The sequence below is a fragment of the Gossypium hirsutum genome, chromosome A08, assembly GCF_007990345.1.
Source record: "Gossypium hirsutum isolate 1008001.06 chromosome A08, Gossypium_hirsutum_v2.1, whole genome shotgun sequence".
NCBI lineage: Eukaryota > Viridiplantae > Streptophyta > Magnoliopsida > Malvales > Malvaceae > Gossypium > Gossypium hirsutum.
Window position 1 is genome coordinate 62,131,976 of NC_053431.1, and position 13,999 is coordinate 62,145,974.

General features: G+C 32.0%; 1 protein-coding gene across 4 annotated transcripts; it reads right to left on the reverse strand.

Annotated features, from left to right (window-relative positions):
* Positions 1-824: 824 nt before the first annotated feature.
* On the reverse strand, positions 825-2,252 carry LOC107914374 (membrane-associated kinase regulator 5). 4 transcript variants are annotated; one of them, XM_016843362.2, is made up of 3 exons: positions 1,275-2,252; positions 1,124-1,195; positions 825-1,036 (listed from the first exon to the last, which is right to left on the reverse strand). In XM_016843362.2, the coding sequence occupies exons 1-3, from the start codon at positions 2,053-2,055 to the stop codon at positions 987-989; spliced, it is 903 nt and encodes a 300-aa protein (XP_016698851.1). In that variant the 5' UTR covers positions 2,056-2,252; the 3' UTR covers positions 825-986. The 4 variants fall into 4 exon arrangements, with proteins under 4 accessions (XP_016698851.1, XP_016698920.1, XP_016698984.1 ...); XM_016843431.2 differs by having other exon boundaries at positions 1,150-1,198; positions 1,275-2,229; XM_016843495.2 differs by having other exon boundaries at positions 1,150-1,195; positions 1,275-2,228.
* Positions 2,253-13,999: the final 11,747 nt, after the last annotated feature.

The window sequence follows — 13,999 nt, forward strand, 5'->3', positions numbered from 1 at the left end:
AATTTTAAAAGTAGATTAAATTAATTAATTTTAATATTATAATAACAAATCAGTTGACATTATCAACATATAGAAAAATTTCAATAAATTACTTTGATGTTTTGAAATTTTAAATTTCAATATTAAAACAAGAAATTTAGAATTTTAGCAATGAGATAAATATCATTTTTCTCACTTTAATTCTTACTTTTTACCTCAATTAATACTTAAAAAATAATTTTTGGGTGACTAAAATGAAAGTATCAACATGGAGTGGTGTATGCACTACCATTAGAGATTTAATGTTTGGGTGTGTAAAATGAAAGTGCCTTAAAAGTTTGATGACCAAATTGTAAATATTTCATTTTAAAAGAAAAAAACAAATGCTCTAAAAACTGAGCGACCAACTAAATAATTCACCCTTTAGAGCATACACAAAAGAAAGTTTTTAAGAGTTCTTTTATGATGATTTATTTTTTTAATGTTTGTTTTATTATTTATGTTTGAGATTTATTACCCAGAATTTTAAATTTGTATTTTTTTATAAAGAGTGTAATGTCTTTATACAAGTATGAAGAATTGTTAATACTAAGATTCCATGCTTCTCCAACATCTTCCACTTTCTCACCAAATTCTATTACACCTTTACTTTTAAATACACTATCACCACACTAGTTAAGATTAAGGTTCCATGCTAGTCCCACTTCTTCCCCTTCTCACCAAACTCCCACCAGAAACTACCAGTTGTCCTTGAAAAGGCATTAATCACCCAAGTATATATTCAGAAATCATCACATCTTTAACTTTCAAAGCTACCATAAATACAAGAGCTCAGACAATGGGAATTAGTTTCAATTTCTTCATAATTATCCATGAACTTTACAAGTACTAACCCTGCTTACACTGCCCACCAATGCCCATCATATCTAAATTCCAGCCTTTTGTTCTTTTTGTTCTTATCAGTTTACATCTTTCGTACATAATCATGATAATAAATCCCAAGGTTTCTATTCAGGTGATAATAATTGCTTGTAATTCGTGGACGAAAGAGAAGAATCTGAGGAAATTAAAGACTTTAATTAATAATTAGAGCTCGATAATTAGTGCAAACAACAGTATAAGAAATAGAATCTGAAACCATGACCTGTAGAAGAAGATGCATTGCTTAACTTGTATTTTGAAGAATCACTTGTACATCTCGACAACCAAGATGATTCTGCTGTCAAAACAAGCCAAGGATCCAATTCCAAATTAAACCAAATGATTAGTATTAGCTTAAAAACACAACTAATTACCTGATGAGGAATTGAAAGATTTCTTGCAATGCAAAATGGCGCTTTCAATCGCATCGTGTCGGAGTAGCAAGGAATCATCTTTCCGATTAATTGGGGATGCAGCATACGAGGCTGATCTGCTCTTTACCAATTGCTTGCAAACCCCTGTCGAAACACTCCCCTGTACTCCCTTCATGGGATACACCGTTGCCGGAGAAGCCACCTTTGATAACTCACCTGAGGGTGAGAGTGAGACCTTTGCCTTGTCACTTGGAATGCTTTTTTTGGAGATTTTTACGTACTTTATTATATTCAAGTATTTCTGTATCAGATCTTTCGAACTGCTCCTTTCTTCATGCCTTGGGGTCTCCATAGAAATACCGATCAACTCTTTTCTCTGGGGAGTACATGTTTTACTGGTATTTGCCATTGACTTGGACTTGTTGAGAGTAAAAGCTCCAAATTTGGGAGCAGAGTTTAACAGGTGTAAGGGAGATTGAGGCTTGGAGGTTGGGTCAATGGGGAGGATCTTTCTTTTGGAGAAATGATCATTCTGCATTGGCAACAAGGGGAAGTCATCATTCTTAGCCGAATCATGCTGGAAATCAGGTGTTTTGTGAAGGGTGCGTAGATGGAGGTGGTTGAAGTGGTGCAAAGGAAGCTCCAAGTCGATGAAAGAGTCGTCCTCTTCATCCAATTCATGATGTGGAATTTCGATGCTTCCACAACAACGTTGGGTCTGGTTCTCTTTCATAGCCACACAGCTAGGTTTCCAAAACCTCAGAAATTTGAGAGCTTCCATATGGAAACAGAGAGACAAAAGGCTTTTTTACAGTTTTACTTGTCAAAATCTAAGAGAGAAACTTCACCGCTTTGCCTGCGTTTTATGGGCGTTTCAAGGGAGAAGCCAGAGAGATTGTGTGAGGTTCTTCTGTAATTCAATAATGGATAATATCCTTAAAAGTATCATGCTCCCCCAAGTAAGATTGCATTTTATTTGACGTTAAATAAAATAAAATTTTAATTTTTTATATGAAAACTTTTATTTATTTCTTCAATTAAAAATTAATTTTTTTTAGAATAACTACATTGTTATATCGACATGTTATATATATATCATGTTAATATATAAGAATAAGTTTTTAATCTTAAAAATAAATAAAACTTTTAATAAAATAATTAATTTATTTTTTAATTTAATATATATTAAAAAATAATTTATTTAATTAAAAATTAATTTATCTATTTTAATAGATAGAATAAAATACAGTAACCATATTATCCATATAGATTTTCATATTTTAATTATTGCTTTCTTTAAAAAAATTACTGTCAATGCCTATGTAGTCCAAATTTTGTAGGTGGGGTAGCTTTAGTTTTGAATACTGTATTATAATGTAGGTATGACTGTTTTACTTTTACTTGCAAGTTGCAAAGCAGTTAATTATATTTTGCGTGAAGTTGCAGCCATTGGGCAATGCACTTACCCTATTTAATTCCTTCAGAATTGTCAGCAAATTGGGACTCCTGCACCTGCAGTGTCTCGCGCAATCCCCCGTCACTACAATTATTATATTTCATAGTTGTTTGCATGTGATATTATTTTTTTGGGGGGTTTTATTCAAAATTTATCTTTCAATTTTTTTTTGTAAACTATCTATTTAGTCATTTAACTTTTAGGTGCTGCAACATTCTATATTCGATCAAGTCATCACATCTGAATTACGTGATATTAAATTCGTTGTCGAAATAATTATAATTAAATACAATTCTATATAACTATGAATACATGCTAATATTATATTAGTCCTTTTGAGTATATTATACAATCATTTCCAAGTCTTATATGAGCTTACGAAAACTCTTTTACTAACCCGAGGTTGAACTAGGACCAAATTATAAAGTTTACCAATTATTAGATTGACGTCACAACTTCAAGGGTTCTTGGTCGTGACACAACTCATTGACTTGATCCTGTCGCGACGTTAAGAGCTCGATGTGGCGACGTAACCGTTTATTTGCAAATGTTCCAAATGGTACCTAATTAAAACATTTATCCAATTTAATATCAAAACCAACTCAAACCTAGGTACATGCCATATATCAAAATGAAAGGGACTATACAAACATTTCTAAGCCGAGGGTTGCAAGCTATATGCTAAATAAACAAATCGTGCTGTAAGCGATAAAGTTCAGTAATACTTTCATTATTCAAGTCACAAAATAAGCATATTTACTATAAGAATTCAACCAATATATGCCACAATTCAACCAAATCAAATTGTATATTTAATACTCAAATATCATTCTCATACACCATTTCATTTAATAATCAAAATAACATTTTATGCTATCCTTTCTATTAACAAAGATGCAACATATCTAATTTAATTACATACATATACATTCATGTACCAATATGATATTTAATCTCATTTTCATTCGAGGCTATTCTATCATTTATTTTAAGATTCAATTTCTCTTTCTTGATTCTATTGATTTGTTCAAAGTTAATTCAGCCCCCAGGGCTTGTTTAAACCAAATCGCATGTCTTTCACATGCTGTCGTTTTCCACATATCACATATATACAAACATACTAATTCAATCATATTCATCTCGTTTATCATGTTACCAATTCATGTTTTTATAACCTTATTAACAAGACACAAACTTAGAATGGATACACAGATCTATTACTCTGTCATCCCGGATTGCTTGGCAACAATGACTACTGGAACATGTACATACTACCATCCCGGGTTACTCGACAACTATGACTTTCACAATCTAGATATATTGCCATCCCAAGTTGCTCGTCAATGATGACTATTATATATGTACATTCTACCACCCGAGTTGCCCGACAACAATGGTTTCTAATCATTTTACCTAACCCTATGACATGTCAACTATATTTGACCCTGTCTGTACAGCTAATAGGGTAACCAATGTTTCAATTTCATATTATAAACCAAATCACATATCATGATCTCATACAAACATTTCATAACCAATTCAAATATCAATGTATACCACATATTATCATTTCATTATACTCAATCCATCAATGTATCATTATCAGTTATAAAATGCTTATTTCTATTTTATTCAATTCAATCTAAATTCTCAATATTTAATACAAATCAATTGATACGAAAAGCATCAGCTTACCTCGATATTCAATCATGCATTCAATATGTATATGCATATAAATATAATGATCTTGAGTCATAGAAGTACAAACCAAATCTTTGCATCACTCCTCAACGACTCTCGCTTTTTCTTTCCCTCTTGATGGCTTAACGCTGTCTTTAGCTACGTACGATAATACAAGAAATAAATATGTCAATTTTCATCTAATTCACATTCAAATACAAAGCCAAACATATTTTTCATTTTATTAAATTTAGTCCTTATACTCGGGATATGCATATCTTTCACTATTTAGCATCGGATCAAAATCTGATTTCACATTATTTCATTAAGGACCATATACTTTCTATTCATAACATAATTTCATGACAGATTTTCAATTTATTCAATTTAGCCTCTAATGTTACAAAGTTAAATATCTAGCTTATTTAGCTTTACGATTGAGTCCTTATCATGATCAAAGCTTAATTTCTATAAATTTCAAGCTTATTCATCAATTTCTCAACAATGGAAACTTGCTAAAAATTCAAAAATTGAACAAATTGATACATGGGCTAACTAAATCAATCTCCCATTATTCAATTTCCATAAAAATTAAGGAAACATGGCTTGGTTACCTTAATAGGATTGAAGGCTGAATGTTTAAAAGAGTTGAAAACTTTTTTCTTTCAAGGGTGACAGTGAGAAATAAGGAAGATGATGACGGTTTCATCCATCTATTTAGCTTTTATACTTGGATTAAGCTTATTTTAATTTAATTAGTTTAATTAATGAATTAACATACTTAAATTAGTTATTAATTAAGCTTAGTGGAAACAACCATCACCATCCACTATCCACTAACTAAAATTGTTTTACTAACCATTTAGTCCTTTGAATAATTACTATCTGGGTCTTCAAGCATTTTCTTAATTAAAACGCAATAGCGATTAGACTTTTACAATTTAGTCCCCAAACTTTAATTAAGTACTTTTTTAGCTAAATTACTTAAATCAATCATTATTAAAATTTCATCATAACTTCATGAATATTCCTATTTTATATTTACAGGCTTGGTTTACAAAATAGAGATTTTGAAATCGTAGTTTTTAACACCATTGGAAATCGGGTCTTTGCAATTCCCCCTTAAGAATTTGTCCTTGAAATTTAGCTGGAAAGAGGTGGGGATACTGAGATCTCATTGTCTCATTTGGTTCTTAGGTAGCTTATTCCACATTATGACTACAATAGAACTTTCACCAGTGGCATGCGCTTATTTCTCAACTCTTTTAATTCTCGAGCTAAAATTTCTACTGACTTTTCTTCATATGATAAATTAGGTTGAACTTCAATTGTTTCCATTGGTATAATAGGAGATAGATCGGATTGATGTTATCGGAGCATAGATACATGAAACACATCTTGAATCTTTTGCAACTCCAACGATAAAGCTAAACTGTAGGCAACTGGTCCAACTCTCTCAATGATCTCATGTGGCCCAATATACATAGGACTTAGCTTTCCTTTGTGGCAAAAGCACAATATCTTTTTCAATGAAAAGACATTCAATAATACTTTTTCACCCAAAACATATTCAATATCTTTCCATTTCAGATCAGCATAGGATTTTGTCTATTAGATGTTGCTTTCAATATTCCTTTTATTATCTTCATCATATCTTTTGTTTTTTGCACAATTTCTGGCCCAATCATCTTTTTCTTGCTCAAATCTGACCAAGACAAGGGTGTTCTACACCATCAGTGACATAAAACTTCATATGAAGCTATTTGAATGCTCGATTGAAAACTGTTATTATACACAAATTCGACTAATTGTAAATAACCTTTCCAACCATATTGAAATTCAATGAAACAGACTCAATGTAATGACCTGAAATTCAGTGGTACAGAAAAATACAATTTTGAAACCCTATTTTCATAAACTGGGTCCATAAATATAAAATAAAAATATTTAAAAAATTATTATAAAAATATATTAAATTGCGGTTAAATAATTTTATCGAAAAAGTAGTTAATTAAGGCTTAGTGACTAAATCATAAAAATCCAATGCTATAGAGTTTTAATTGACAAAAGGCTTGAGGACCTAAATGGCAATTATTCAAAAGGCCTAAATGGTTAATAAACCATTTATCATTCGGTGTGTAATAGCCCAAAATTGGGTCTAGTTGGAACAGAGGTTTCGGGACCACAAAATCTGAGATACAAATAATTATTTTATGATTATTTTGAGGTCTATGATATGATTGCATGATTGTGTGAAAATTTCGTGAAGAAATTCTATGCATAAAGTGCTTAATTCGAAGTTAGGGACTAAATTGAATAAGTTGCAAAACTTGCATTCTAGAATTTTCTAGTATGAAATTGATTTGAAATATTAATTAGGAGGTCTTAAATATAAATTTGACCAATTTCTAAGTTATGGACAAAAATTGGACATGGATGGAATTTTTGGAAAGTTTAGTAGTAAGGGTATTTTGGTCATTTAGGGGTAAAATGAATTAAAATACAAAATTAAAAGCCAATTTTGCTCATCTTCTTCACCATGGACGTGTATACCAAGGGAGACTCCATGTCTAGGGTTTTCAAGCTTCCCAAGCTCAATTGTAAGTCCGTTCTAACCCCGTTTTTCAAGTTCTTTACGTTTTTGGAGTCCTGGTAACTTGATTTAGTTTATGCTAGCAATAATTCAACCTAGGGTTCATATTTGGAAAGATACCCATAGGTAAAATTTGTGTATTCTGGTGTTTTATGATACAATATGAGGTTTTAAGTTACGTTAGACAACTTGTGCTACTCGTTTTTAAGTGAAAACGAGCAAAAGAGCTTAATCGGTAAAAATACCTAATAGTCATAAGTATATGTTAGAGTGAGAATTTGATGTTGCCATAGAAGGGAAAAGTGATCATCATGTCATAAAACATAAGAATAAGGGATGAAGTTTAATTCCTGAGCCTAGGGGCAAAAGTGTAAATATGCAAAAGTTTAGGAGCAAAATTGTAATTTTTCCAAAGTTTGAGTTAAGGACTGTTTTGAATAATACATTAATTAAATAAGTAAAATATGATGTTTTAGATCCCGAAAAACGAGATTTGAACCAAGAATGAGAGAAAAATTGAAAATTGGAAAAGTTGGTAAAATGGCCGTTTTAATATCAAGGTAAGTTCATATGTATAATAAGCATTAATTTATGCATGTTTCAATGTAAAATTGATATATTTACTATGATCTCCGAGGTGTTGAAAGTATGTAAGTTGGTATGATAATAATACAACAATAATGCTGTAATTTATATTTGAAAGTTAAATTTAGTAAATTAATTGAATTATGTTAAATTAAATGATTATGGTGCCAAGTTTATGAATTGATTTAAAAATATGTCTATGGTACATGAAGTGCATTGAATTATCATACATAAATGTGATTTCTATGATTATGGATATTATGGGAAATTGTAAGTTCATATGATTTTTAATAAGACAATGTGTAATTTAATGTTATTGCGTTGATATTAAATGAGATGTAAGTTTATATGTAAGTAATACATCACTATTACTTGTATTATGATATTTTATAAAAATATTGGAAATATTTTTGTGGATAATTACTTGATTGGTGAAATTGTTGGGAAAGAGAGAGAAATCCCGGTTGAACCTTCGGAAAGATTGGATGATACAGATGGTATGTAGCTAGGTCACATGTATAGTGCTGAGTGCACATCATGTGTACAAGAGAGCTACAAGACATTATGATGTAGCTAGGTCGCATGGGTGATACTATGTGTACACCATGTAGACAAGAGAGCTACGGGATATATGTAGCTAGGTCGCATGCGTGGTTCCAAGTGAAGGACACCATGTAGACAAGAGAGCTACGAGATAAACTGGCTAGGTCACATGGGTGGTACTAAGTGTTCACCATGTGTACAAGAGAGCCGAACTATATGATGGGTGGAGCTATGTGCTGAAACCACCAAGTATCGAGGATTGATCCGAAGTGTTCAACGGGAGACTCTCTATGTATTGCTTTGTGAGTTTTGTGATGAATAAGTGTAGGAACTTGGTTATGTGAATGATGTGTTCATTAAGTGACCAGGATGTGGTAAGGCTATAAACAAGTAAGTTATACATGAGGATGATTTTATGGTGACCTTGTGATCATGGGCCTATACTTGTGATGTATGAAATGTGGTGAAAATGATTTGTGATATGTATGTTAAAATGAGGTTAATACAAAGAAAGTGTGAAAGAGTGAATTAGCAATAAAACTGTTTTGGACAGTAGCAGTGACGTGATTTTGAAAAATCACCAAAAATAATATAAATTGAATCAGAGACTGAATGAGATATCAGATTAAATCTTAATGAGTCTATTTTCATATAAAAGAAACATACAAAGCAAAGGAGTTCTATATTTTGAGATATTTATGTTTTTGTGAGACTGATTCAGAATGATTACGTGATCCCCTGTTCTGACTTTGGAAAATCACAAAAATTTGGATAAAAATAATTAGAGTCTAAAAATTATATTTTTAAAATCCATAATGAGTCTATTTTCAAGATAAATTAACAAGAACATTATCCGAGTTCTGTACTGTGAGATAATTATTTTTTAGTGAAGAGAGGTCAGAACTGTCAGAAAGTGAAACAGGGGAAATTTTAATGAATAAACTGTACTAATTGGCTAAACCAAAAATTATGAAAATTTTATGGTGGAAAGATATGTGAGTCTAGTTTCAGGAGAAATTTATGGATCTTAGTTTGGAGCTCTGTAGATCAAATTATAAATAATTAATTGACTATGACTCGTGTGGACAGTTTGATGTGAACATTTATTAGTAAATTGTGAAATCGTACTTACAAGAATGCTATAAACATTAAGGATGTGGAATGGAGAGGAGGAGGAGAAAAATAAATATATGTGGAATACATGGAAACTATGGTATATGAAATATTGATATAATGAAATAAATGATATGTGTTTATAAGAAAACAAAAAGAGAATGTTATGTATCATGACATGTATATATATATATATATATGACTAGTCTCAATGTAATGCTTGTTGGGTATGGAATTGAATTGAAATGTTTCAGGCAAACATGTTATTCTGCGCATCTGAATCGTGGTATTTTATAAAGATATGATCTAGCTTTAAATATGAATGCTTGATGATTAAGCTGAAGATATTTGGTAAGATGATAATCTTGGTATAAATGTATAAGTGGTACTATAATAAACAAGGTAAAATGAGTATGAGAGACACATGTATGATGACATACAAATGCTATGTTTTTGGTTTAATTGAGGATGTTTAATCATTAAATGAATACCATGTTATATGCTTTTGATTTTGTATAAGTGTGTAAGAGATCAAGGTTGACCAAAGCTTGGAAAATAGCCTAGGTATATTCCACACAGGCAGAGACACGACCATGTGTCTCAGCCGTGTATGCAACACGACTTTGGGACACGGGCGTGTGGAGCCTTAAAGCATGAAATTTCCAAGATTTTCATAAGTTCTCGGTGTAGTCCCAAACCCTTTCTAAAGTATGTTTTGGGCTCCGTAGACTCAAATAAGGGACTATGTGTAAGAGAATGAACGCTTTGAAATATGAATAAAATTTTATGGCTCGTATTTTAGTTTAATGTTTGTATGTTTGTTTGGTAACGCCTCGTACCTTAGCCCGGCCTCGGATACGGGTAAGGGGTGTTACACGGTGGGTGGATGATTGTGATTATGCCCACTTAGTTTGTATTAATAATTAAAATAAAATAATAAAAACCTTAATAATTTAATTAACTAATATTAGTTAAAGGTTATATATATACATATATAATGTTATAGTGGAAGAAAGATGATTTTCCATCATCTTCTTCCTCTGTTTGAGAAAAAAAGAAGAAGAAAAAGACAAGATAACAAAACACGATGGAAGCTTGCATTTGACCAAGCTAATAATTAAGGTAAATTAAACCTTTTTCATGTAATTTTTATAGATTTATGGTCATGGAATCCTGATTTGGCTAGCCCATATATGAATTTGATCAACCATTAAAGTTTTAGCAAGTTGCCATTGTTGATTAATTGATGTTTCAGGCTTGAAATTGATTAGATATTAACTTTAGATTGTAAAAATGACTAATTTGTAAACTTAATTAAGCTTGTTTATTAACTTTGTTCCATTAGGGACCAAATTAAATAAATGTAAAATATGTTATGAAATTATGTAAGAAATTGAAAGTATAAGGTCTCTAGTGAAAATATGTGAAATCAAATTTTAATCCAAAGCTAGGAATCAAAAGTTATGTATATCCCAAGTTTAGGGATTAAATTGAATAAAATGAAAAATATGTGTTGCTTTGTATTTGAATGTGAATTGGATGAAATTTCATATTTTTTATTTGTTGAATTATCATTTGTAGTTAAATATGACACCGAACCATTGAGAGGGAAATGAAAAATGAGAGTCGTCGATGACTAACGCGATTCCGGTTTGTACTTTTATGATTCAAGATTAATGTATTTCTTTGCATATTCATATTATATTGCATGACTAAATATCTAGGTGAGTTAATAATGATAATATGAATTGATTTGTTATTATTGATGTTAAATATTGAGATATGAGACTGAATTGAATAAAATAGAAAAATAGTATGATTTACTTAGAATATGATATGTGACATGGAAAAAAATAAATTGATATATGTTATATGATATGTGATACTGTATGTTGATGATGAATTGAATTGTGGTTATGAAATTGAATGTGAAATTATATATATAAATTGGATTAAATTGGAATAAAATTATACAAGTTGTCACACTTGGTTTCCTATAAGTTCAAAAATTAAAGAATAGTTGAGGGGTTAAATTGAAAGAAGCCATAAGCTGACGGCCTCTACTTAAAAATTAGAAAAAGTTAGTGACTGATTTTGGATGTGGTTGAGATCCAATTCTGGTTCAATTGGATTAAAACTAGTTGGTTCCTCAATGAAAGACAGAATGATTACCTACAGATGATTTCTATGGGGTTGATAACGGAGCATGAAGGGTTATAAGCATCTAGGAAATGACTTCCCGGGGATAATTCTTCTCAAATTTGTTTCACCTTCTTCTTTTCTTCATCTCATTAGTTGCTTTGAAGAAGAGATAGTTATGAGAAACTTTACATAGAGTGATGGAAACGTAGAGGATGTAGTGAGCTAGTAATCTTCATGTGCTTGGTTTGTTAGTGAATTGTGTATATTTTTGAAATCACGAACTAACAGAACCATCTACAAGCAAAAAACAAGGAAAATAATAAGTTTTTTTAAAAGCTTTTAACCAATTGGTGAGTGTTCATAGATCACCACTCGTATGAGCAAACCATAATGTTAATCAAGAGCTTAGGGTTTTAACCTAACTTCTGAGAGTAAGTCTCTTATAAACTCTATTTTATGATCTTATATGTGTTGTTAAGAACAGTGATATGCGAGCTCAACATGAACAGTGCTCTATAAGTTCCTCATGATTTGCAAGCTTTATGTTTTAATTATATGTTTCGAAAAATATATTTTTCTGTAACCGTTGGATATAAATGGCATGTCATAGGTGTAACAACCTTTTTTTAGTAGTGTCGAAGACAGTAATTTTGAAATCACAATTCTAACGAGTGAGTTTGTAAATATTATTATTTAATATTTACGAGATAAGTATTATGATATAGTAAAATTTTATTTGATAATTTTATTTAACTGAATTTTAACACCCCTAACCCGTATCCAACACTGGACAGGGCTTGAGGCATTACCGGAACTTTACACTTTCAGTATACTAACTCAGGTCACAAAATTTCATTTGAATTTAAAACTTTTCAATCATGAACATCTCGTCCCTTGTATAGGCCTTCGAGACCTATAACATATCGGAAGGCAATGCGGGACAAATACGGGCACGTTCGATTACCCTTGGGCTCCTCAAAAAAATCTTCCTTAACATAAAGGAACACAAGCTCGTGCAGGTGGGCCATGTGAACTCACATTCCCGTGTATCTTGGGGCACGCCTATGCCCTTCAACCGTGGGCAACACAGACTTATCAACATGGCCATGGAACACGCCCGTGCTGCCTGCCCGTGGATGAAACTGTCATTTAACACGGCCATGGCGAACGCCCGTGTGGCCTACCCGTGTACAACTTTAAGCTAAAATTTTAAGTGCAGGGGACACACGGCCATAGCACACGCCCATGGGAGAAAATCGTGTGTCACACACGGCCTAGACACACGCCCGTATGTCCAACCATGTGGACTCTAATAGGCTATATTCCAAGCCTAAGGTCACCCTTTTCTACCTCTTATGCTTAGAAATTACCAAGTTTGAGAGAAAACATGATTTTACACTTGTAAATAATCTTAATAAAACTCATTGTATGGAAACCTCATATCATTGGTTTCATATGTGATAGGTTATTTCCAATTTAGTGTTTATGGGTTCACATGTCACTTTAATTCATTCGAAATTGGCTTGTTCATGTGAATCATTGCCAATTGGTAACGACCCATCTATTGTAAATAAAACTATGCATAAATTCGTAGGTCATGGCCTACTTCAATTAAACCATTTTTTGTGGCCATATACAAAGAGATAAACATATTTTTTACATGCCTTCATTTGGAAAATCAAATGACACGTATAACAAAATACTCAAAAATACTATACATGCCATTGAACAAAACAAACAAAGTCTTTATACCAAAGCTTGTCTAGTTGATAGTGTGTTGACTCTCCAATCGTCTTCCAATCCTTATGAGTCATCAAGCTCTGTAAAACAGGGAAAAAGAGAGGGGTAAGCATTTACATGCTTAGTAAGTTCGAATAATCGGAAAGTAAACTTACCGAGTAATTAGCATACATCCATACTTAATCCATGAAATCATCCATTATGAAATGATTTCCTATTACATGCACTCAATCATTGAGTTAGTCACATAATAATGTATCATGTAATTTAACTAGATGAGCTCATCATTCAACATTTCATTCATATATGTATATCCCATGTTAATCTCGTTGAGTTTCTAGGAAATTCCAATGGAATACCCATTATCCATCAATTCATACGAATGATCATTCCATATATGCACTCCCGCGAACCTCACATCATATGGCAGGATTACCAGTCTAGGCTAAATCCCGATAACATGAACTCGTAAGGTGATGTTGGGATTACTGGTCCAGGATAAATCCCTTATAGCCACAAACACCCTTAATGTGCTCGGATCTGAATTACCCGTCCAGGATAAATTTAGACCCTAATCAGATTACCCATCCGGGCTAAATCTGTAATGCACATATATTTTTCGGGAGGCTCGATCATTTAAGGAACACCCGTTCGGGCTAGATACTTTTTATAATTGAGACCAACGGATTACCCGTCCGAGCTAAATCCTTACTGCAACACATGCAGGATCTCAATTCACATGTAAAACATGGTTTATCCATCGAATCCCCTTTTTAACCTCAACCAAGATAGTTATCAACAAGTCGTTACCAAAGGTGCATTTCATGCATTTTCATACCATCAATAAATGAAAATATCATGCATTTATAAATC

What these genes read in the sequence shown, in the direction of transcription:
- LOC107914374 (XM_016843304.2), bottom strand. Translation starts at nt 2,055, where the DNA reads ATGGAAGCTCTCAAATTTCTGAGGTTTTGGAAACCTAGCTGTGTGGCT. An exon ending in ATCTTTCAATTCCTCATCAG is followed by an intron (nt 1,199 to 1,274) that starts GTAATTAGTTGT and finishes TTGTTTTGACAG; the next exon opens with CAGAATCATCTTGGTTGTCG. An exon ending in CAATGCATCTTCTTCTACAG is followed by an intron (nt 1,037 to 1,123) that starts GTCATGGTTTCA and finishes TAATTTCCTCAG; the next exon opens with ATTCTTCTCTTTCGTCCACG.